Source organism: Lepidochelys kempii, chromosome 2 (assembly GCF_965140265.1).
Source record: "Lepidochelys kempii isolate rLepKem1 chromosome 2, rLepKem1.hap2, whole genome shotgun sequence".
Taxonomy (NCBI): domain Eukaryota; kingdom Metazoa; phylum Chordata; order Testudines; family Cheloniidae; genus Lepidochelys; species Lepidochelys kempii.
The window spans coordinates 65,081,676-65,107,346 of NC_133257.1; the positions used below are offsets into that span (position 1 = coordinate 65,081,676).

Sequence of the window (25,671 nt, forward strand, 5' to 3'; positions counted from 1 at the left end):
CAGGTCAACTCCTCCTGTGTCTGATCAGGAGTTGGGAGGTTTGGGGGGGACCCGGGCCCGCCCTCTACTCCGGGTTCCAGCCCAGGGCCCTGTGGATTGCATCTGTCTAGAGTGCCTCCTGGAACAGCTGTGCGACAGCTACAACTCCCTCGGCTACTTCCCCATGGCCTCCTCCCAACACCTTCTTTATCCTCACCACCTGGTGTCTGATTATGCTTGTACTCCTCAGTCCTCCAGCAGTATGCCTTCTCACTCAGCTCCTAGTGCCTCTTGCTCCAGCTCCTTGCACGCACGTCACAAACTGAAGTGAGCTCCTTTTTAAATTCAGGTGCCCTGATTAGCCAGCCTGTCCTAAATGATTCTAGCAGCTTCTTAATTGGCTCTAGGTGTCCTAATTAGTCTGCCGGCCTGAATTTGTTCCAGCAAGTTCCTTCTTGTTCTGGAACTGCTGTTGTTATCTTACGCAGGGAAAATTGACCTGCTTAATCTGGGACTAATATATCTGCCTTCTAACACAATCCTGTAGCCTCCGTCTGTTTACGTGTCTGGGCAGAGTTCCTCTGGGCAGCGTCCACTGACTCCCTTGATGCCTTCGAGGAGCAGTGGGTGCTGTCTGGGGTTCTCTGCTCGGTGTCCCTGTCTGGTTCAATTCGTTTGACCCTTTGACCGCACTCCTGTCCCTGTTAGTTCATTAGTTGTCCCCCGGAATTACTTGGTTTCCACGTCCTGTGGATCCCCGTCTTAGGCTGCGGGGAGGGATCCTTTAGCAGTGGGCGGGCTTCCGCCCACCCACTTCCTGGATCCCAATAGGAACACTCTCCTGTAGCCATCTGACCTGACCCTGTCACAGTGCCTTTGCTCTGAAAGGCTGCAGGTCTCACCACTTCTGTTGTATCCTTCCCAGGCTCCTCATCTCACCTTTTTCCATGTGGGCCCATACACCTGAAACTCCCTTCTGAACCGGGTATGCTGTGCTTCATCTCCCTTCTTCCAATCTCCCTCTGTTAAACGTGCTTCTCCCCTGAAGCCTGTCAACTCGTTTAATTCACCCTTCAAGCACCTGAGCATCCAGGGCACCTGGGTTTTGCTTCTCTGCTTAGATTGCAGGGTCCATATCTTCAGTTTCTTCCATGTGTCACCCACCACTGTTCATATTCCACACATAATTAACCTAATGTGGCCCAGTGATGTGGAGAGGAAGAGACACAAAAGCAAGGTCCTATGCATTGTAACAAACCATTCAAATCATACTCCCTCACCCCTTTCTGTGCTGTGCAGCTAATCCTAATGCTCTCTGAATGGCAGGTAACTGTTTCTTTGTTTTAATGAGAGCAGCCCCTTCCTTATGAACATAGCGTAAGTGAGAAGCCCCCTCCTGGGATTAACTTGATGTCGCAGAGAATGTGCGCTCTCCCGCACAGAAGCAAAGGCTCTTGGAATGCCCAGCCTTAGAGGGTGACATTCACAGGCACACAAAGCCTAGGTAAATGATCTGCAGGCAGGAGAGCTACAATGGGGTGGGCGGGAGCGAATCTCCCAACCCCCTGACAGGGCACAGAGCAGCCCTGCCACTGCTACTACTATCACAGCTCAGGGGCTGGAATAGGAGTCACAACTCACACACGTGCACACGTAATCCTGCACCCACTGGCTAGTCCTTCACTCCTGCCCCAACCCACCTTCAGTCTGAGTTAAAATAGCCTGAATACCTATTGAAAGATCCCTCATCAGAATATACTTGTCCACTAGATGCATCACAGAGCACTTGTTCACCACATTCAAGGCCACTGCATAAACCAGGTCCAATCACCAGCACATTAAAATAATACAAACAGAGACCCAACCTTATCTGTGGCCCAGCTCTCTGACAGCAATAATCTGTTTCCCCCTTTGCCTTCATTAGAAGCAGCTTAGCCCCTCCTCCACTAAAATAAATAGTTCAGCCCTTTCTTTCTAATACTTAAATCCAGCTTAACCCGAGGGGCAGAGTACTGATTTAAACAATCAGCACAGCTTGCCTGATCTCGACTGCATCTCTAAGTAATCACAACAAAGTCCTGTCCGGATTTTCACTTTCTAAACACGGATATTTTTATTTGCTGGAAAATGAAAGTTTAGGTGTGTTTGGTGGATTTTGTTGTTGTTGGGTTTTGCTTTTGTTTGTTTTGGTTGCTTGCTTTATGGAAGGAGTTAGGAAGAAACCAATGAAACAGCTGTTGATTATGTTAATTCTCACTGGGATGGAAAAGGAATTTTTCATGTACATGGGCTCCGGTAGTTACTAAAATGTAGCTCCTCAGAAAGGAATGTTGTCCATTTACACCAGTGAGGATCTGTCTTATAATGTCCTAGATTTCACAGTGGGCCGCAAGAGGGTGACCATATTTCCCAAAGGGAAAACGGGACACCATGTGGGGCTAGCCCAAACGCTTCCCCCACCCCCACTGCAAGGCTGGCCCTAGCCGCTTGCCCAAATCCCCACATACACAAATGGGTCTGGCCCAAGCCCTGCCTGCACCCCCCCGCCGCCTTCGGCGAGGCTGTTCACCTGAGCCCTGCCTGCCCCCCAGCCCCCGCAAGGGGGCTAGCATCGCCGCTCACTCCTCAGCACCCAATCAAGAGCCAAGGGGAAAAATGCCCACTTTTGCCAAAAATTCAGGATAGCTGGGACAGTGCTTAAAAAAGGGACTGTCCCGGCCAAAACAGGACGTATGGTCACCGTAGGCAGGGTGCTCCTATTGATATGATGATGTGAATTGGTGGAAGGTTTGTAACATGAATGTATATTAGTGTTTTAAAATACGTCTTATATTCTGTAATTACTTTACCTAATTTTAGAAAGAGACTGTGATCTATTACAGACTGCCTGTTCAGAAGGCACTTCTGCCTGCCATAGATTATAATATTGTCTAGCTGCAAAAACCAGTTAAATAAATGAAATACCTGTTTTATAACAGTGAAACTCACTCTCTTGGCTCCTGTTTCTGGGCCTACTTCATGTCTCCAACAAGTGCCTTCAATCCATAGAAAGCAGTAATGTTCTAGATGTGCACACACAGATTCAACTCCGCATTTAAGGGTAAATGCTCAATCTAATATTAAAACTAGGATTCACAGTAGGGTGGGCTTTTTTTTTTTTTTTTCCAAAAATACCGAAATAGAGAAAGGTGTATTTACACTTTCTTCACAGCAATTCTGTCAGTCGCTCATCAAAATCTATCAATGAAATCTGATCATGTTGGCTGCATGATCGTGTATATAACTTGTAGCCCTAGCATTTAAATACCAGTTTAAGCCATTTTGATTTTAACTGTTAAGTGGGCAGTACAAAATTTTGCACTTATGGTAGACGAGTTTACCTTGACTTATACCATCATCCCTGATAAAACTCAGAGACTGTTTTCCTACCAGTGTTGTGCATAAACACGATGTAACACTTAGTTAAATGAAAGACACAAATAAGTGGAAGTTCATAATTCCAACATTTCTTTATTTTGTGGCCTTTAAGTGATTACCTAGTGCGAAATTTCAAAGTGATGGATAAGGTGGTATAAGTTAATTTAGATTCCTGCTCTGCGTCCATGTCTAACTTACATGCCAAGAAGCCAGAAGATGTAAGTTAAAGTAGAATGGAGAATACTTTAGCTTGCACCTTCTAGACTCTCAGTCAGTAAGGCAAACCTGTGTAGCCTCCCTTAAGCATGAGTGAAGCAGGCATAATTAGGTCTAAGTGAGTATAATTAAATGTACATTTCTGAAGGTATCTCCTATGTCCCAGTTCACCCATGATGTAACTCCAATGCATCTGCATTTACTTGGCTCTGACGGCCATTTTCACCATGCATGAATGGGATATTCTATTCCAACAATGGTGTATCCTAATAGGAAACTAGATTTAGGGCCAGATCCTCAGTTGGATTGAATTCAATGGAGCTGCACCCACTTACACCACCTGAGGATCTGCCCCTTAGTGTTATAAACAGCTGCATTTTCACTTTATTGATTTCCATGGTGTAATAGCATGGTCTACTCTAGGCTGATTATTACACAGGGATCATATCACAGATATTATAAAAGAACTTGGATATTTTATAAGGTACAGTATCCACTGACTTCTGAGTGCGAAAATACACAGTGGAGATAAGTGATATACAGTAAAAGCTGTTTTATCTGGCATGTTGGGGGAATGGGGGTTCCGGTGAGTGAAAAATGCCAATTAACTAAGAGGGAGGGAGGAAGTGCGGGGCTGGGGGTGCAGGCTGCAGGCTCTGGGAGGGAGTTTGGGTGCAGGAGGGGGCTCGGGGCAGCAGATTGGGGCATGGGAGGGCTGTGGGGTGCTAGATCTGGGGGGCGCTCACCTTGGGCAGCTGCCCACAAGCGGTGACCTGTTCCGGTTGCTCCTAGGTTGAGGTGTGGCAGGCGGCTTTGCTCCCTGCCCCGCCCCAAGCACTAGCTCTGCAGCTGTCATTGGCTGGGCACTGTGGCCAATGGGAGCTGCGGGGGCGGCGCCTGTGGGTGGAGGCAGCTCACAGAGCTGCCTGCTGCACCTCTGCCTAGGTGTACCCGGGACAGGTCACCGCTTGCAGGAAGCCGCCCGAGATTAACAGTCCCCGGTCCAGCACCCCGAGCCCCCTCCCATGCCCTGAGCCCCCTCCCGCACCCAAACTACCTCCCAGAGCCTGCGCCCCAACTCCCTGCCGGCCCTGCGCCAACCGGACTATAAACCTGAATTTCAATGAAGATCAGAAATGTCGTTTTATAGAGCTTTCCGGTTGGTGAAGTGCCGGATAAAACAGCTTTTATTGTATATAAATTCAGACGTCATGGGGTTATGTTGAAATTGAGGTGAAATTGATGTGATGGCTGCAGTTGAGGAATGAGTAGCTCACAGGACCAGGGAATAAGCCACAACCACCGAGAAGCAGATTTAGCCTATGTAGTCATGCTTCCCTGCCCTTCTGTATTTGTTTTCTATATTCAAGAAGAGAATTCAGTCAGTTCCACATTGTTGTGTGTGTTTCCTAGTGAGTTAGAGAATGGAGCATTTTGATCAATTTAATTAATTTAAAACTGCATATTGCCGTGTATTCACTTTTCAAAAAAGAATGCTCTTCAGTGAATTTAGCTCTTGTGAATGTGGCTGGATGGACAGTCCTGGGTAATAAAGACCTTTGTTTATCCATGGAACAGGGGCAGTGGAAATGCAGGTGCTCCAAAACCGCTCCACTCAGCGTATCTTAACTCTTACACGGAGGAGAGTTCATCCTCCCTGCCAATTAATTCCTAGGCCTTGCCAGTAAGATTATCAAGGGTGCTATCTGTGAGGTGGGTTTGGTGGTGTGGATCTCTGCTCACTGGGGGCAAAGGTAAGCACCCTAATTCACACTGAACAGCCACTTTCAAGTCACTATGTCCTGGGCCATATGTGAGCCAATCATCTAAATAAGAAAGATGAATTATCCCTTTATCAGTCTTCTGGTCCATCCAGTCCCCGTCCCCACCTCACTATATTTTAGTGATTTGCTTGCTGGTTTTCTTCTAAAGCATTTGCTGCCACAATTTACAATACCTATCACTCCAGCCTTGCAAAGCACATCTTTTGTCTCAGTGGTTTTCATACTGCAAATCACAACTGACTGACTAAACTGAAAAATCTCTGCTGAAAAACTCAAATGAAGGTTGTGGATGCAATACCTACCTTTAGTGTCACAGGAGAGGAGGAGGATGAAAACACTGGGCCCCACCCGTGTTCCCAGTGAGGCTAATGAAAGTTTTGCTGCCTTAACTGGATGAAGGATTTAGTCCTTCCTGCGCCTTTTCAGGGAAACGTAAGTCACGATAGAGGAAAGGAATCCTGAATGGTTGTTAGCCTGAGCACTTCAGTCATGTATTCATTCCCTGCTTCCTTTGATAACCGCACTGGGATTCATACTGCTTCCTGTGGTAATTGAACATTTTGTTCTAAGCCCACAGGTGGTCGTGCCAAGTGATCCTCCACACACATTTTACTTTGGGCTGGTGACTCATTCCCGTTTAATACCATCCAAACATTAGCTGGCTTCAGAAAGTATGAATCATCTTCCTGATAATAGTATCTGAAGTTATTGTGAGACGTGTCAAGCTAAAATGCTAGGGCTAGTCAGAGCACTAACATGTGACTGTGTTCTCCTTACAACCCACTGATCTAAGATGGATGCTGGTTTACATTGTATTTAGAAGTGAGGGTCTGCTTGGGGGCAGGAGCTAGACATGCAAACTCTGGCTTTGTCCTCCAAGGATCACAGCTGCTTCCACTGAAGGAAAGTAGAGGACATCCTCCACCCCTGGAAGTTTTTCTTGTCTTGAGGTAAGCCTGTGATGTTCACTGATTATTCACACAACAATTAAAGCCCCAATGCCCTTTGCTCCTGCTTCTAGGGTAAAACTCACCTTCTGCAGTCTGATGCAAAAGAAATTTCCATGGAACTTCTTTACATGATGTGATAGGATATAGTAATGCTGCTAATGCCTCATTGTCTAGGATTTTGGAGCTGTCGATTCTAAATCTCATTTAAGTATCCTTTTTTAGAATAGCATTAAAAGTATTTATTCTTGTGGCACAGACTCGCAGCATTTAGTATTCAATAAATAATATTCTACTTAAGATGTCTTGAAGCTTTTTCTTCATGGATTCTATTTTCCTCACCCTAAACCAATGAAAGATCAAAGACACTAGTGAGACTGCTTTGCAGGAGTCTAACCTGTAATCTTGTGCATGGTCTTTCAGGACCCGTCTGTGATCAGCAGATTGGTAGAGAGTACACCATTTATATGATGAAAGAAGCAGGGTGGGAGGGTTTACAGGCCAGGATTCATGTGTGGTGGGTTTACAGGCCAGGATCCCTGAGCCAGGTGGTTCTGTCTCTATCTACTATAGAACCTCAGAGTTACAAAGACCACAGGAATGGAGGTTGTTCATAACTCTGAGATGTTCGTGACTCTGAACAAAATGCTATGGTTGTTCTTTCAAAGGTTTACAACTAAACATTGACTTAATGCAGCTTTGAAGCTTTGCTATGAAGATGAAAAATGCTGCTTTTAACCATCTTAATTTAAATGAAACAGGCACAGAAACAGTTTCCTCACCTTGTCAAATCTTTTTTAAACGTTCCCTTTCTTTTTTTCAGTAGTTTACATGTAACACAGCACGGTACTGCATTTGCTTTTTCTTCTTTCTGTCTCTGCTGCTGCCTTATTATATACTTCCAGTTCCAAATGAGGTGTGTGATTGACTGGTCAGTTCATAACTCTGAGGTTCTACTGTGCATCCATTTTTAAAAAGGGTGGATTTACTTAGTTACACCCAGAATTTGCTGTCCCTCTGACAGTGTGTGGCGGTGACAGCTGTGGTCTCTCTGAGACAAGAATTAGGTGATTACACTGTGATTTCTCTGCCTTGGAGTAGCTTTTGTGGAAGGCTTGGGAATAAATATGGCTTTGAAACCCAAGCAGGGTGATTATCACAATGATGGGAGCAGCTTGTTGGTGCTGGAGAGGGAGACACTAGCAATTTCAGATTGATGTCTAGGTGCAGCGAGTGTGCCCAGAACTCCTCTAGTAAGGGAGGGTTCTATCATGCAGAAGAGTGGGAAGCACCCACTTTCAGTTATTTGGGGGTTGCCTGTTCAAAGACATGAGTCTTGCATGGTACTCAACAGTGGCAAGACGTGCTCATTCTGCTTGGGCTCTAAGGAGTCCCCCAGGCCTGGGGCTCTCCATCGCAATTGGCAACACAAATGTTTGCACTCACAGACCGGTTAGTTACACATTTAAATTCTATTATTTGCTCCCACAGGGGATGGCAGGCCCATTTTAAAGGTAATTTAAAAACAAAACAAAACAGGTCCTAAATCTTTCCTCATAAATCAGTGTCTCATATATGTTGGAGGTAGAGGGGGATTTGTATTGTATCAGTCACAAGTACAATTATTCACAACAATCCTCTTTGAGGGGTCCACATAGCAACTCAGTTTTGGATCTGGCATTTAGTAGAAATCAGGTGCCTCCTTTCTTCAGCAGTCTGCAAAGTCCTTCAGTCACTATGACACCTGCACAGAATATGGCCCTGATTCAGCAGAGCACTTAAGTCTCGATGGAGTAAAAAGAGCCTTGTTGAATGGGGACTTTAAATTGAGAGGCAATATTTTTCACCTGTTGCAGTTACGCCCCTTCTAAAGCTAGCTCCCTCTATGCTACACAACCACATAGAGTTAGGGGTGGGCACAACTGAATCCCAGATTCTGTTGTTTTTGTTCAATAAAACTGTTCAGTAAATCTGAAAGTGAAAGTGCTCAGGTTTATGAGGGTCTGGAAGTGTGTGTGTGTTGGGGATGGGGGCAGGTGAGCTGGAGTTTAACCCCTTAGTAGAGGGTAGCATTCACTACATGTAAAAGGTTCCTGTGTAAGGCCCTGAGCTTGAAAACAAGTATTCATGTGTTCACTTTTATGCGTGCGAGTAGTTCAATTGATTTCACTGAATCTGTTCTTCTGTATTCAGTTAAGCATGAGTGTCTTCGCAGGGTTGGAACTCAGGAGTATGTCTCATTCAGAGCTATATCTGAATGTACTGAAAAGCCATTCAATGATCTTAAACTTCTCTACCAAACCAACCTTGCTTAGGAGAGCAAATCCAAAGTGGAAAGAAGAGTGAATCCTCATGCTCACTTCTGAAGCTTTGAGTAATGCTCAAATATGTTCTTACTATTGAAAGAGTAAATGAAAACAAATGGGGTGATTCACTCCCCAGTGGGGATATTCTGAAGTTGGGAAAGCCAAGAAAACTCTGCTGTTTCTCCAGCAGATTAGCCTTTGTTTTCAAATGACAGCATTATGTAGGGGTATGTATATAAATATGCGAGAGAGTGCAGCCGACTTTACTTGTGTGCGTAATTATATTAATGTGATTACATTACATTCAGTCACAAACTCTACAACAAGGCCCAGATTACTACTCTCTTAATCCAGGTTTATACTGCTCTAACTCCATTGGTTTCAGAGACAAGGTAGGGTACGAGTGAAGTAAACCTGTGGTGATTCAGCTGCCAGGAATTTAAGATGGCTGATCACACTTCCGAAAGGCGTTATAGACCAACAAAACCCCACTTCTGTACCAATAACATGCTCATGACATGCTCACCTTGAAAGCCACCTTTTCCAGTCCTATGCCTCCCTTATTTAATCTTTCCTTCCTGCTACTAACAAGCCGATGCGCTGTGGCAAACAAGACGGTCGTGCCCAGGTTGTTGTTTTTTTCCCCTCAGGAGCGAGAGGCTTCCAGCCTTTCAGACAGACACCAATTTGAGACACCAAGGACCTAGTATTTCAGCCCTGCTGGATAAAGTTTGGCAGAGTTATATACAACTGAAAATAGAGTGTTATAATGGGAAGCGTTGGGCCACCTTACGAATAGGCAGTGCTACCAGTCCTGGCTATAATACGTCAGCTGTGTTTGTCTGCACTCCTATGGTTCACGGATCACTGTAGTACTTGAGTGCTGTGTATGGATTAAAACCACAGCCAGAGCTGCCTAGTAGAGCAGCCAGGTCTCTGCCCCACTCCAGGTATGCTCAGGATACCTAGTGTTGTAGATGTAGTCATAGCCTGTTACTTCTGACCACGCCTTCAGATTCCTTGCCTCCTGCTTCTTTGGAGAACGCTCTAGCATTTCATATGCTGCCTGCCAAAGATCAGTTAACAGGACAAATGCACCACAGCCTTTTCCATTAGTTTCTGAAACTTTAGCAAAATCCGGTCACCAGTTGTAACATTTTTCAATAGCTAATAATCAGCACAGGCTACTGTACATTTACCAATGTGATATATGACATTATGTGCCTGCAATGCCCCTCTGCCATGTACATTGGCCAAACCGGACAGTCTCTACGCAAAAGAATGGACACAAATCTGACATCAGGAATTATAACATTCAAAAACCAGTAGGAGAACACTTCAATCTCCCTGGTCACTCAATAACAGACCTAAAAGTGGCAATTCTTCAGCAAATAAACTTCAAAAACAGACTCCAACATGAAACTGCAGAACTGGAATTAATTTGCAAACTCGACACCATCAAATTAGGCCTCAATAAAGACTGGGAGTGGTTGGGTCATTACAAAACCTAATTTCCCCCATACTAATTTCCCCCTACTGTTACTCACACCTTCTTGTCAACTGTTTGAAATGGGCCACTCTCATTACCACGACAAAAGTGATTTTTCCTTCCTTGGTATCCTACTGTTAATTGAATTGTCTCCTTAGACTGACCTCCCACTTGATAAGGCAACTCCCATCTTTTCATGTGCTGTGTATTTATACCTGCTACTGTTTTTCCACTCCATGCATCTGATGAAGTGGGTTCTAGCCCACGAAAGCTTATGCCCAAATAAATTTGTTAGTCTCTAAGGTGCCACAAGGACTCCTCGTTGCTTGTACATTTACAATATGCCCTCAGGCGCCTCCTTGGGTATTATGACCTGTTTCACTCATCATGAACCACTGACAGGGACGAAGTGCCACAAAGAAGTAAGTAGTTTCCTCATTTTTGAACCCAAAATATGAATAGTGAAAACTAAGTGCCACCTCCACCAGTATTTTATATGTTGTTTATAACGCAAGGAATAGAACTATTTTGACTCAATACTGATATGAAATATCTGTTCCCCTCCTTGCATCCCTCCAGTTGGTGAGGGGAACAAGGCAGTTGCTGTTCATGGGCAATCAGAAGCTTTCACATATTTTCCTACTGATTTTATTAGGGCTGTCAAGCAATTAAAAACATTAATCTTGATTAATCGCACTGTTAATCGCACTGCTAAACAATAATAGAATACCATTTATTTAAATATTTTTGGATGTTTTCTACATTTTCAAATATATTGATTTCAATTACAACACAGAATACAAAGTGTACAGTGCTTACTTTATATTTATTTTTGATTACAAGTATTTGCACTGTAAAAAACGCCAAAGAAATATTATGAAAGTTGAACTTACAAATGTAGACTTAAGTAAAATAACCCTATCTGCATTCAAAAATAAAACACTGTATAATTTTAGAGCCTGCAAGTCCACTCAGTCCTATTTCTTGTTTAACCAATCACTCAGACAAACAAGTTTGATTACAATTTTCAGGAGATACTGCTGCCTGCTTCTTGTTTACAATGTCACTTGAAAATGAGAACAGGTGTTCTCATGGCACTGTTGTAGCCAGTGTTGCAAGATATTTACGTGCCAGATGTGCTAAAGATTCATATGTCCCTTCATGCATCCATGCTGATGACAGGTTCTGCTCGATAACAATCGAAAGCAGTGTGGACCGATGCATGTTTATTTTCACTATGAGTCAGAAGCCACCAGCAGAAAGTTGATTTTCTTTTGAGGTGGTTCTGGTTCTGTATTTTCCACATCAGAGTGTTGCTCTTTTAAGACTTCTGAAAGCATGCTCCACACCTCATCCCTCTCAGGTTTTGGAAGGCACTTCAGATTCTTAAATCTTGGGTCAAGTACTGTAGCTATCTTTAGAAATCTCACATTGGTAGCTTCTTTGCGTTTTGTGAAATCTGCAGTGAAAGTGTTCTTAAAATGAATAATGTGCTGGGTCATCATCGCAGACTGCTATAACATGAAATATATGGCAGAATGAGGGTAAAACAGAGCAGGGGACATATAATTCTCCCCCAAGGAGTTCAGTCACAAATTTAATTAACACATTATTTTTTAACGAGCGTCATCAGCATGAAAAGATGTCCTCTGGAATGGTGGCTGAAGCACAAAGGGGTATACGAATGGTTAGCATATCTGGCACGTAAATACCTTGCAATGCTAGCTACAAAAGTGCTGTGCAAATACCTATTCTCACTTTCTGGTGACACTGTAAATAAGAAGAGGGCAGCATTATCTCCTGTAAACGTGAACAAACTTGTTTGTCTTAGCGATTGACTGAACAAGAAGTAGGACTAATGGACTTGTAGGCGCTGAAGTTTTACATTGTTTTGGTTTTTTTTACTGCAGTTATGTAATAAAAACATCTACATTTTTAAATTGCACTTTCACAACAGAGATTGCACTACAGTACTTGCATGAGATGAAATAAAAAATACTATTTCTTTTGTTTATCATTTTCACAGTGCACATATTTGTAACAAAAAATATACACTTTGATTTCAATTACAATACAGAATACAATATATATGAAAATGTAGAAAAACATCAAAATATTTAATAAATTTCAATTGGTATTCTATTGTTTGACAGTGCAATTAAAACTGTGATGAATCACAATTAATTTTTTTGAGATAATTGTGTGAGTTAACTGTGATTAATGTAGACTCCCTCCTCAGGCCCTATGGTACCAGCACTCCCAGCTATCTTCGAGACACCGCTGACTTCCTGAGGAAACTACAATCCATTGGTGATCTTCCTGAAAACACCATCCTGGCCACTGTGGATGTAGAAACCCTCTACATCAACATTCCACACAAAGATGGACTACAACCCGTCAGGAACAGTATCCCCGATAATGTCACGGCAAACCTGGTGGCTGAACTTTGTGACTTTGTCCTCACCCATAACTATTTCACATTTGGGGACCTTCAAATCAGCGGCACTGCTATGGGTACCCGCATGGCCCCACAACATGCCAACATTTTTATGGCTGACTTAGAACAACGCTTCCTCAGCTGTCGTCCCCTAATGCCCCTACCTACTTGCACTACATTGATGACATCTTTATCATCTGGACCCATGGAAAAGAAGCCCTTGAGGAATTCCACCATGATTTCAACAATTTCCATCCCACCATCAACCTCAGCCTGGACCAGTCCACACAAAAGATCCACTTCCTGGACACTGTGGTGCTAGTAAGTGATGGTCACACAAATACCACCCTATACCAGAAACCTACTGACCGCAATTCCTACCTACATGCCTCCAGCTTTCACCCAGATCACACCGCACGATCCATTGTCTACAGCTAAGCTCTGCGATACAACCGCATTTGCTCCAACCCCTCAGACAGAGACAAACACCTACAAGATCTCTATCAAGCATTCTTACAACTACAAATACCCACCTGCTGAAGTGAAGAAACAGATTGACAGAGCCAGAAGAGTACCCAGAAGTTACCTACTACAGGACAGGCCCAACAAAGAAAACAACAGAACACCACTAGCCATCACCTTCAGCCCCCAACTAAAACCTCTCCAATGCATTATCAAGGATCTACAACCTATCCTGAAGGACGACCCATCACTCTCACAGATCTTGGGAGACAGGCCAGTCCTTGCTTACAGACAGCCCCCCAACCTGAAGCAAATACTCACCAGCAACCACACAACAGAGCCACTAACCCAGGAACCTATCTTTGCAACAAAGCCCGTTGCCAACTGTGTCCACATATCTATTCAGGGGACACCATCATAGGACCTAATCACATCAGCCACGCTATCAGAGGCTCGTTCACCTGCACATCTACCAATGTGATATATGCCATCATATGCCAGCAATGCTCCTCTGCCACGTACATTGGTCAAACTGGACAGTCTCTATGTAAAAGAATCAATGGACACAAATTAGACGTCAAGAATTATAACATTCAAAAACCAGTCAGAGAACACTTCAATCTCTCTGGTCACTCAATTACAGACCGAAAATTCTTCAACAAAAAAAACTTCAAAAACAGACTCCAGCGAGAGACCGCTGAATTGGAATTAATTTGCAAACTGGATACAATTAATTTAGGCTTGAATAGAGACTGGGAGTGGATGGGTCATTACACAAAGTAAAACTATTTCCCCATGTTTATTCTCCCCCCCCCCCGCTACTGTTCCTCAGACGTTCTTGTTAACTGCTGGAAATGGCCCACCTTGATTATCACTACAAAAGGTCCCCCCCCCGCCCGCCCCGCTCTCCTGCTGCTAATAGCTCATCGTAAGTGATCACTCTCATTACAGTGTGTATGGTAACACCCATTGTTTTATGTTCTCTATGTATATAAATCTCCCCACTGTATTTTCCACTGAATGCATCCGATAAAGTGAGCTGTAGGTCATAAAAGCTTATGCTCAAATAAATTTGTTAGTCTCTAAGGTGCCACAAGTACTCCTTTTCTTTTTGTGATTAATCGACAGCCCTAATTTTTATGTTATGGTATTTTAGCGCTTCTGCAGTAACTAGGTGCTGACTGTGAGCCAGCATCAAACGTGCCCCATAAAAACAGAAGGGGGATAGTAAGGTCATACTGGAGTTAATAACTAATAAAACAGTGAAAGACCTGACTTCCACAACCTAGCCATCAGGAGCCAGTCTGAATAAATAGGAACCCTGCATGTTTCTGCCCAGAATGAGCCCCTAGTTCAGGCTCAAAAATATTCCAAAAAATATTTCTTTGTTTATTATGCTGTCTTAAGTACTGTTTTTTTTTCTATTAAAGCAGGTATTTGTTGTCTTCGTTAGATATGGGAAATAAAACCTATCCTCCCTAAACGTACAGCTCCTTCTCTTTGAGCACTGCGGGAATTTTCTGAGACAGTAGAAGTAAATTCGTTAATTAGATTCAGTTATTTGTCTTGAAAATGATCCTTTAAGAAACTGAATCATGAGCAGAAAATATGAAAAACATCTTATGTGTACTTAAAAATCAGTTTGATCTAATCTGGGGTCACAAACCCTAAAAATGCCTTAATCATAATCTTTCAGGGCCAGATGATCAAAAGAATTTAGGCACCTAAAGGGGCCTATTGGAATTTTCAAAGCACTTAACTAGGTTAGGCACCTAACTCCTACTGATGTCAATGGCTAACCTATTGAAGTGCTTTAAAAAATCCCAATAGGCTTCTAACTACATTTTTAGGCACATAAATCCTTTGAAAATCTGGTCCTTGGTCACTGCAGGGCAGAGTTAAGGATGTTCTGGTGCCTACACCATGGATTTCCACATGTTAGAATGTCTGGATTTCTTTTAAGTGTAACTGTAATTCTGAATATTCTGGGTTTATAATGTTTGATTTTTGGGATAATTGCAACATCCTTGCAGTGGCAGTGGAACACTTTTAAGAGTGGGGGTGCTGAAAGCCAGCCCCCTTATCCCTGTCCACCCCACCCCCCAGAACTGTGGCCGCGAGCAGGGCTGTGTCTGTGGGAGAGGGGGACTTGGACAAGGGCAAGGGGGCCAAGGCTGGAGCCACAGCTGGGAGCGGGCGTGGAGCCGGCATCCGGGACCCCGCATAAAATGGAGCACTCCTAGTTCCTGCGCCTATGGTATTTTGTCCTTAAATCACTCATACGTGTTCTCAACCTAACCTCTGTCATAACACAGTGTTTTGGCTGGGTAGTTTTGTTAAATTTCATTTCTCAACAGTTTATTTGTAAGTGGTATTGGCTTTTCAGACCTGTCTTGATTAAGGCAAGTTCCAAGGGGTTGTACTTGTGCTGACATGGGCAACAGAGAGAGTGGGGGAGGAGCAGTTAGCTGACAAATTGTGTCCCAGTCTACCACAAGTCAGGGATTCCCCTTCCATCTCCTTTGCCAAGGATCTAGCTCAGAGGAAGAAGTGACCCAAGACCCAGCTGTTGATAGGTGACGGCAGTATAATAGAGAGGCAGGTATTGGAAATGAAAGAGATTCACATGATAGTAAGGGCAGAATACATACTGCTGCTGAATCCAAGCAAGACTAAGGTGGCATTCTTGGGAAAAGGGAAGATCTTCAAAGAATTACCTTCCTCTGTAACATCCACCCTGATTGCTAACTCAGTCTTCAGCTTGGAGATCCTTTTGCACTCACTGCTAACGGAAGTCCAAATAGCTATGGGCAGTCATTTCCATCTGTAACTGGCATGTTGGGCATTCCTGACCCCCTAGGCTTAATTAGTTCAACCCATTATATCTAACTGTGAAGCTACATGGCCAGAAAAAAACTCCAACTGGTACAAAATGCAGCAGCTCATTGATTAAACAACGAAGATCTCCATGAGGACTTCAGTCTGGTGCTCTGGTCTCGTACTGACTGCCTATTGAATAGAGTCCAACTCAGGGCCCATATCTTGATATTCAAAACTCTGTGTGGCATTGGCCCTCATTAGGCGAGAGAGAACTTCTCCCTCCATAATCATGATCTCCCACAAGAGCTACATTGCTCAACCAAACAGGCTTGCCATCCCTGGAGGCAGAACTTTCACAGGAGCTGGACCTAGACCGGAACGCTCTCCCAAAGAGAGATGACTGACCCCAGTTCTCACCCATCTAAACAATCTAAAACCAACGTAACCACACTTTGAGAATGAGTTGATCTTGCCATTACTGTATTAATGCTAGTTTTCACGTTTTATTACCTTGTCTATTTCAAAACTTCATTGAGCTGAATCTTAGTAAACAGATCAAATCTGAATGGATTTTGTTGTTGCTGCTGCTGTTCTGGCTATTACACTCATTATCTGGAGTCATCAGCAGTTTTGCTGTGTTTTCCATCTGTTACTCAGTATAAGGGCTCTGGTATTTTTCCATGGTATGAGATAATTTCAGAGGCTGGGGCTATCATTTCCATTTGTTATGATGTTTTTCTCAGTGTGAGTGGTTGATTTCCGCTCAGGTCCTTGGTTGGACCAAAAGGAAACAGCAGATGGTTTGAGTAAGACCCTGTTCACACTATAATATTTGCCAGGTCGTGAAACTGCTTTCAAAATCATTTTAATTCCTAGGCTCAAGAACTATTTTCTGTGCTGTTTTTTAGAATGTTTTCCTCATTTACACAGATTGACATTTGCTAAAATAAACATGAAATTGTTTACAAGAACAGATCTTGTCCAGCAGTTTCATGGTACTGGAAAAAACCTGCTGAGGATGGGGGAGGGAGGTACTGTTGTGGTCTCATTGCTAATTAGTATTCCAAAACTCGGCTCAGTTTTGCATCTCTGAGGCAGTGCATGTACTTGTTCCTTCTTCACTGTACCTGTACCATTTGCCATCATCCTAGACTTCCTGGGGTATTTTCTTATCTCTGGTGTTATGTAGTTTGATATGTGCAGGTGAGAATTTGACTAAAAGTGTCAGATATATGTATATTTTTAAGTTTCAGAGGAACAGCCGTGTTAGTCTGTATTCGCAAAAAGAAAAGGAGTACTTGTGGCACCTTAGAGACTAACCAATTTATTTGAGCATGAGCTTTCGTGAGCTACAGCTCACTTCATCAGATGTTTACCGTTTAAGCTACTCTCTAAGCACACACCAGGTTTTGGTCATCTGATAAATTCTAAACAAAATTATGCTTGAGTTAAAAGAGACAAGATTTTATGATGCCTGTGGAGAAGCAGAGCTTCTCTGAGAGGAGAAAAAAAGAGTGATTAAATGATGTTAAGGGGAAAAACTCATTTGTATTGTATGAAAAAAGGGAGATTTAAGACCAAGAAATCACTTACTCCTAAAAATACACTAATGACTAGTGCCAGGCTTTGGTGGATAAGCAGCCAGTTATCTGCATGCTAAGGCCCTGGTTCCACAAAGGCTTACGGATGCTGTTAACTTTGTATGCTGTGAGACGTTTCACTGAAGCCAGTCAAAGCATGTGTATGTGTATAAATCGTTACAGCAGTGGTGGGCAATTTGCAGCCCATCAGGGTAATCTGATTGTGGGCCGTGAGACATTTTGCTGACATTGACCATCCACAGGCACGGCCCGCTGCAACTTCCAGTGACCGCGGTTCACCATTCCCGGCCAATAGGAGCTGCGAGAAGCAACGGGCCACAGGTTGCCCACTACTGCTTTACAGGATCAGGGCCTAAATTTGCAGAATAAGAATGTGGAATCTCTCTTATGTGGGAAGCTTTAAAAAAATGCTTTTCCCCCCTCCAGAGCTGTAATTAATTCCATGTCATTATGGCTTGTCAGTCCTGTCAGGCTGGATTCCACTGTTACAAAAAGAGGTCCTATCCCTGTCACACAGAGTGTGAGTCCTAAACGCCTCAAGTGTCACCAGTGAGGTAAGCATAGATGCAATCTTCATTGAAAACAAAGTAATGGGTTGCAGTTTAGTGGAATACAGAGCAGAGAGATTGTGCTGCTGCACAGCTGGTGAGACCAGCGGAGATGATGTCACATTCCCCAGGGGCCAACATATCCCTCCATCCTTGAGTTTTTCTTAGGGCAAGTCTACACTTAAAACTTTAATGAAGATGCTCTAAGCTGACAGGAGAGAGCTCTCCTGTCAGCATAGTTAATCCAACTCTGCAAGAGGCGGTAGCTATGTCAGCAGGAGAAGCTCTCTCGCCGAGATAGCACTGTCTACCTCGGAGGTTGGATCAATTTAACTACTTTGCTCAGGGGTGTGGATTTTTCACACCCTGAGTGATGTACAGTAGAATCTCAGAGTTATGAACTGACTGGTCAACGACACTCGTTACTTGGAACTGGAAATACACAATCAGGCAGCACAACAGCAGAAACCAAAAAAAAAAAAAAAAGAAAAAAGCAAATACAGTACTGTATTAAACATAAACTACTGAAAAAATAAAGGGAAAGTTTTAAAAAAGAGATTTGACAACGTAAAGAAACTGTTTTGTGTTTGTTTCATTTAAATTAAGATGGTTAAAAGCAGCATTTTTCTTCTGCATAGAAACATTTCAAAGCTGTATTAATTCAATGTTCAGTTGTAAACTTTTGAAATAACCATAACATTTTGTTCAGAGTTAGGAACATTTCAGAGTTACGAACAAGCTCCATTCCTGAGGTGTTCGTAACTCTGAGGTTCTACTGTAGCTACAGCAGTATAGGTCTGTGTACTGTAGAGCAGACCTCAAGAGTGTGGTTTCATCCAGCAATGACACTCAGAAATCCACAAACCTCACTATTCTGTACTGGGTCCCGCACCAGTCAATTAGTACAAATTAGTGAGCTTCGTGGATTTAAAAACTACCATTTTAAGCTTTGGAAGCACTATGCACAATCATCAGATCCAAAAGTAAAGGTCTTCCTGTCGGCTTAAGAGACCAGCTTTACTAGCTGAACAGATAACGGGTAGTGACTGCATAGGCACTTGAAGGAGACTACTCAGTTTTTAGAGGGCTACGGTGCTTGTTATACACCAACTACCAGTAGTACATTACAGGGAGCTAAAATCTATCATTGACAAGTGTGCTCGGCATGTACCAAATCAACATGTGAATGTAAAACAGAACAGAAATAATCCTGTATATTATGCCATGGAAACAGCATTCCATTGTGATATTTTTTCATTGAATACAATGAATTTCATTAATTTCAACTTGTTTTTGTTCACAATCATTTGTAATCAGAGAAGTAATTATGGTACTGCCAAGACACTGGCCTTTCACTGCTATGTAGTAATCACTCTTCAGGCTAAAGTGCCCCTTACTTTCAGCTTCAGCAAAATGAGCTCCTGCCTCTTACTAAATTGGGTTAGTCCAACCATTAGACTGGTGATGACTAAATACAAAACCTATAATGTGAAACAACAGGACAGAATTTTAACTCATGGCCAGTTCTCACCTTGTCATGTGTTTCGGTGAGCACCCCCTCTCTAGGTTGGAGGATGAGTGCTTCACGTGCATCGCGTTGTAGGAAGTGTGAGTGTATTCATTTTCATCACTGTAGTCAGGACCAAGTAATGTCCGAGCCCAGGTTCCCATGTCATAAGGAGGAAGCATACCTCCAAATTCAGAGGGCAGGCATTCAGGGTGTATTAGCTGGTGAAGACTGTTCAGATTGTTGCCATGGAGAAAGATCTGAAACAAAATAAAACGAAGGCACAATCAGTTCCTTATTTCATAAAGCATTATAATTTAAAGCAGTGAATTTGTTCTGCAATTTATGGGTGGGGCTTTTCAAAAGCACTCAGCGTTAGCTTAACTCTGCTGTCATTGAAGTCAATGCTGAAAATATGGTACTAGAAATGTTCCCTGCCATTCCCATAAGATATCATATAAAACCAGGGGAAGTGGGTTGTGGAATTATTTTTGAGGGAAGGGAGGAAAGATTCCTGGAAGTGGGTTCTAAAGCAGGCTCTGAAGAAGTGGGATATGGTTCTTTATTGGGTGCCACAAGAGAGAGAGAGCATGAAGATGAGAGAAGGGGAGATAATAAAGGGATGGGAAAGGTGAGAGGTCTGTAAAGGAGCATAGGGAGCAAGAGGAGACAAGATCAGAGATATCAACTAGAACAAGATCATGAAGACCTTGAACATAAAGGCAATGAGCTGAAACTGGTACAGTAGCAATTAAACGTGGAGCCCAGCTCAGTGACAAATCACTGTCTTTTTCAGATAGGCACAAAAATCTAGACCTATGTATTTTCAGAGCTGTTCAAAACTCAGTAGTTTTGGTGTGCAAAGGGTCATGTGTGAACATTTTCCTGCATTTGCATCCACATTCTCTCCAGTCAAGTGAGTTGTTTTGGGTTCAAACAAAACATGGCGTTTTGACTGATTTTTCATCAAAATTGCACAAATTGCTAATTTTGTGCTGTTTCAACCCATTTATAAACTGACCCAAGTCCATGTACCTGAACAATTTTCTTTGAATTTATCCTCAGTTTCTGAATTTGTAACAGAACACTGAACCACACAAAGCTTCTAGTAATTTATGGTTTTATTTGAACACTGCCCAGCTCCAATTATCCTTCCACTCTTTAATGCAGACATGTTTTCACACGGAAGGACTCCTCAGTCTGTTCAATACTCCTCAGATGGAGCCCAGGCCATATTTTGGTGCCTTTCTGAGATCTATTCTCGTGACTATGGACTTTAGGATAAAAGTGGAAAAGGACAGTGAGGTCCACTAATCCAGGTACATCTCTTCAGCAAAGACCTGCCTCTCTTCCTGCTGTGTGAGCTGATGTAGAGAAGTGGAAGTTTTTGTAGACACCAGTGGGAGTTAAGAAAGGCAACCTGCTGAAGAAGCAAAACTGGCAAGTTCCTTGGAGTTGATGGTATCTCACTGGGCAGAGGTCTAGCTCTATGGGAGCTTTTTCATATGGGTGGCTTCAATGGGAGACTGTGCCTGTCCTCCACTATCATAGCTCATAGGCTCCGTCCATAGGCATGCCTTATCCACTGTATAATAGGATAGCGCCTGTTCTTTGTAAGTAATCAAAGGTTCTCTGGGCCCTGACTTGAATTCTGAAAATAACCTACTTCTGCTGAATTATTGATTAAATCTAGGCTAATTCCAAACTCCAGCTGAGGCTTCAGTCATAGCTGCAGTTCTCAGAGGCCCATTCCAAAACAAAAAAAAAAAAACCCAGAGAAAAAAGAATAAAGCAAAGAAAGTAGAGAGTTATGCAAGCCATTCTGGGTCTGAAGCTTCACAGGTTTTCTCCCCCTCTAATTACCCTTTTCCTTGTCTTGTCTTTGAGGAACGGTTTGATTAGCGTGTACAGGGCATGAATGTACCAGGGCTGGTTGACAAAATGGACTCCCCCAAAACGAGCAGGAAAGCTGTCCTGTAGAGAAGAAAGAAAGGGAAGGCAATTAACAGATGCACCAAATTAGTCAGGCAGCCAGCAGGACTAAAGTCAGAGGAACAAGTTTGCATCTTATTATCTGATACACCATTTAATCAGCAGTCCGCTTGTGGTGGGGGGGATGGGTAGTGCAGAAACACATGCACTGTTTTAAGGAGCCACTATCCCATTTCCCTCCGTGCAGTTACACCTTGGTTTCTAGTGCTTAAAGAAAGCAGATATCAAGATCTCTGCCCAAATTTCTTCTGACTCCACTCCAGCACACTGCAGCTTGCCGAGAAGGGAAATGCAGCAGGGGTGATGAACACAGCTTGTTTCCTGAAAATCCCTTGGGGGGACTAATTTTAACTCCTTATTGTGTTATGTAGCTGAACTGCAAATTCCCACTTACGTTCCAACACACAGCTCATTTTTTCACCCTTTCTGCCACCCTTGCCCCCTCCCCCATCCCATTCCCCCTTAAATCATCATTACAATAGCTGAACTTTCTGGGTGAGTGAGCAGCACATTATGGGGAGCAGGGCGGGTGGGAAATGCTGATGTGTGAAGGTATTGACAGAGAGAGAGAGACAGAGCATGTGACAGCTCCATGGAAACTGACACCACCAAGTGCTTGCTGCTAAGGTTTAGTACAAATATCCAAGCATTAACATTCAGGTAGAGTAGTCTAACAGAGGTGTTTGCTTAGGTGCAAGAGGATGCTACTGCAATGTGGTACACATAATAAATAGGCTACTGAAGTTTCTTTAAAGGTACACTGTAAATGATATTTTATATCTACATTCACATCATGCAAATGTCAGGGTCTATCAGGGAACAGGCTAGGCTCCTTTCACTTTTGGAAACAGTGCAACGGCTGCTGCATATATGTGCTGATGACACCCACAGAGAGAAGCAAATTGGCTGCTTTCTGACAGGAACTCGGGCCTCTTTGTAAATAACTAAGAAGATACGTTTGCTGTTGATACATTTTGCTCATCACTAGCTCCAAAGGGAGGCAATTATTATTTCCATTATGGCTATAGCATTCAGTAAGAATTTTAGGACCAGCTCCTCAGCAACTATAAATTAGTGTGGTCGCATTGACCTCAATAGAGCTATGATGATTAACACCAGTGAGGATATGGCCCTTAAAGTAGATGCACCTGGAAAAAAATGGAAATATATGAACTTTCAGCAAAGCCAAAAGTGGATTTCTGCTCTATACAAGGATGATGTAAAAAGAGCACCTGAAGCTGATTGGAAAATGGCATTTCCATCCCATGGGAAATTCCCATATATTGATATTTGCTTTTGTCCCAATTTGGGATGAAAAGTCAAAATATAGAAACATTTCACAGAATGACAATTTCTGAAAAATTTCCATTGAGAATGACATTAGTCTCTGTGTCTGCCTGAGCCATCACAGTGCCTCATGGGAGCTGTAGTTCTGGGTCACTCTTGGTCTCTGTAGCAGAGCTGCAGACTGTCTCTCCCAGTAGCTCAGCCACAGGGAAAGACTGGAGTGCAACATAAGAGATGTAGTATGGTCAGGAAGCAAGGGAGCATAGAGGAATTAGGGACCTGGAACTACAACTCCCATAAATCACCATGGTAGCTCATGGTAGCAGACACTGAGATTAATGTTGACCCAAAACAAAATGGTTGGGTTCAAATGACCTGCTATTGCTCTTTTCCCATGGCAAATTTCAATTTCAACTGAGCTCCATTTGCCAATGAGAAAACATTTCACTTCAGAATATTGTGACCAGCCCTAATGGCACCTTCTCCCAAAGTAAATCTACTTTCTATGTGCATACAGAATTATATGGGCCAGGTGGTCAGTGGTGTATATTGGCATACCTCCACTTGGCCCCTATACATACAATTTAGTGAGGAAAGTAAGTTTTACTACTATCAGTGCAACACAGCCCTGGAGGTCAGTGATTCTGGCTTGTGTACAATGGGATATACTAAGTACAATAGTGAAGCCACCCATGCAACCACATTGTTTAAATACATTCACATTTAAACAATGTATGCCTTAATTACTGATGGAAACCACAAAAGGCAATAGGATTCCCCAACGGGTACAGAGAGAAGCTTCCTACAGCATCCTGCAGAGTTTTTATGGAAAAACTTAAGTTTCCTTTATGAACAGGAAAAAGCCCAGCTTGACTTTCAGATCCCAGCCTGGGTTTGTAGGGCTAACAGTTAGAAAGACACATCATTTTTCTTTTCAACTCTGTACATTCAATATGGATATTGCTGAGAGACAGCTCTGGAACGCCAGTGTACTATTTTTACATAGACACCTATCATAGCAGAAATATATTTGAAAAAAAGACTGACGTCTCAAGAAGTGTTTTGTATTGTTTTTAGCTAGTTGCACTAAGATGTGTGAGATCTCTCCCTGATCGCGCCTGGGCTCTCTGCTGATTTCTCTGAGGCAAGATGAAAGTAACTAAAGTTGATTTTCTGTTGGAGAGCTTGTGCTTTTAGGAATTCTTTGTCTTTCTTGTGCCTTTGTGATTCCTTGGGAACGTGCATTTTATAATGAGAAGATTTTTGGGGGGGGGGGGGTCTGTCTTGAGTACATTTTATTTGAATCCATGCTGGGAAACAGATACTTAGTCTTTTCTCTAGCCGAGTCTTTCTTACAAAAGTTGGGCCTAAACCTTCCCATTGATATCAATGATAATTTTGTCATTGAGTTTTCTGGGAGCAGGGACTGCATCTTGCAAATAAATCTGGAAATACATTAATGACCGGATCCAAAGCCATTTGAAATCAGTAGGAGTCTTTCAGTTTCTGCACTGGTGATGAAACTGTGACATCTGCGGATTTCTCAGACTAGCTATCTATGTCCTTATCTCACTCCATGGGGCTCGTATATGACAGCATCATACACAGATTGTAGGAAACTTTTTGTTTCTAGTATTGACTTAACTGGTGCTGTAGAAAAGACTTTCTGTTACAGAATTCCTCTTTTTTGTTTGAGTGTGTTTCTTTCTCTCTCTCTTTCTAGTGCTTTTTTTCTCCAAAGAAGCTAGTAACAGAAATAAACACTGAAGTGCCAGAGTGGAACTTTCAAGAAAACTGTGAAGTCCACATCCATCTCAATATACCTTTTCCTTTCAGATTGTAAAGACAAGACTCTCCTAGTTCAGAGATCAGAAGGGAGGAGGTGCCCCAAGTACTCCTTTTCTTTTTGCGAATACAGACTAACATGGCTGCTACTCTGAAATCAGTTCTTTCCCTCTCTCAGTTTTATGTGCCACCTGTGCACTGCAATGCACAGCAGTCTGGGACTGAAAACTGTCAAGCACATAATGGTATGTTAAATAACTTGGGAGGAATATCTATGAGTTGAGTGAGAGACACTTTTTCACCACTTCCTCCCACTCCCTCCATCACCGTGTTCTTTTATTTATTTAGCCATGTGAACACGCAGCAGAAACCTTCTACTGTTCTTTCTTCATTCTTTTGTGCTGAAGGCTAAAAATCAAGATGATCTTCTAACATTAAATAAAAACTTCTGACACCAAAGGATATTAGCGAGGGAAGTTAATCTTCTGAATATAAAAGTTAGAAATGGGTCTGAGGTGGAACACTGGATCCAAACCTTCCGAACTCAACCACCAATGATCAGAACCAGCATACAAAATCCAAACAAACTTCCAAATTTGGGAAAGTTCAGATTGAAATCACATTCCAGTTCTGAATTTTGTGACTCAAACACATCACTAATGACAGTGCATGTGTACAACCATTTGCAATCAAAATCATATCTCCTTCAAAAGTCCAGTGCAATCTGTGTAAAAATCCCCTCATCAATGCAAATAAATGCACAGCCTCTTCTATTTGAACACAGTTTTGCCTACATTTGGGGAGGGTTTTGTTCGTGAACAAAAGTGTTTAGATTAGGTAATTTTTTTCTACATTGAGCACAAAAAGGAAAGCTTCTTGCTTCTCAGTACATTTGATCGTTCCCTATAATGGTTTAGAGCTTCCACAGATGGTATTAATAGTTCAGTAACAGTTTCTCCACAGAGAAGTACTGTGACTAGTGCCATAGTGGTGTAAGGAGACTTTCAGCTCTAGGTCCCAGGTCCAAAACTAGCCTAGTTTGGTGGTGAAAGGAACTGAAACTTATTGCTGTCTGATGCCTCTGCAGTGGCCTA

The 25,671-nt window shown here is 42.8% G+C and overlaps 1 protein-coding gene across 3 annotated transcripts in view; it reads right to left on the minus strand.

Moving 5' to 3' along the window:
- CLVS1 (clavesin 1) overlaps positions 1-25,671 on the minus strand; it is a 139,349-nt gene that overhangs the window by 3,955 nt on the left and 109,723 nt on the right. For all 3 annotated transcript variants that reach the window (XM_073331046.1, XM_073331047.1, XM_073331048.1), the window contains 2 exons: positions 21,377-21,487; positions 19,538-19,773 (listed from right to left, as the gene is read on the minus strand). In XM_073331046.1, coding sequence (XP_073187147.1) covers positions 19,538-19,773; positions 21,377-21,487 — 347 coding nt within the window. The remainder of the gene's footprint in view (positions 1-19,537; positions 19,774-21,376; positions 21,488-25,671) is intronic.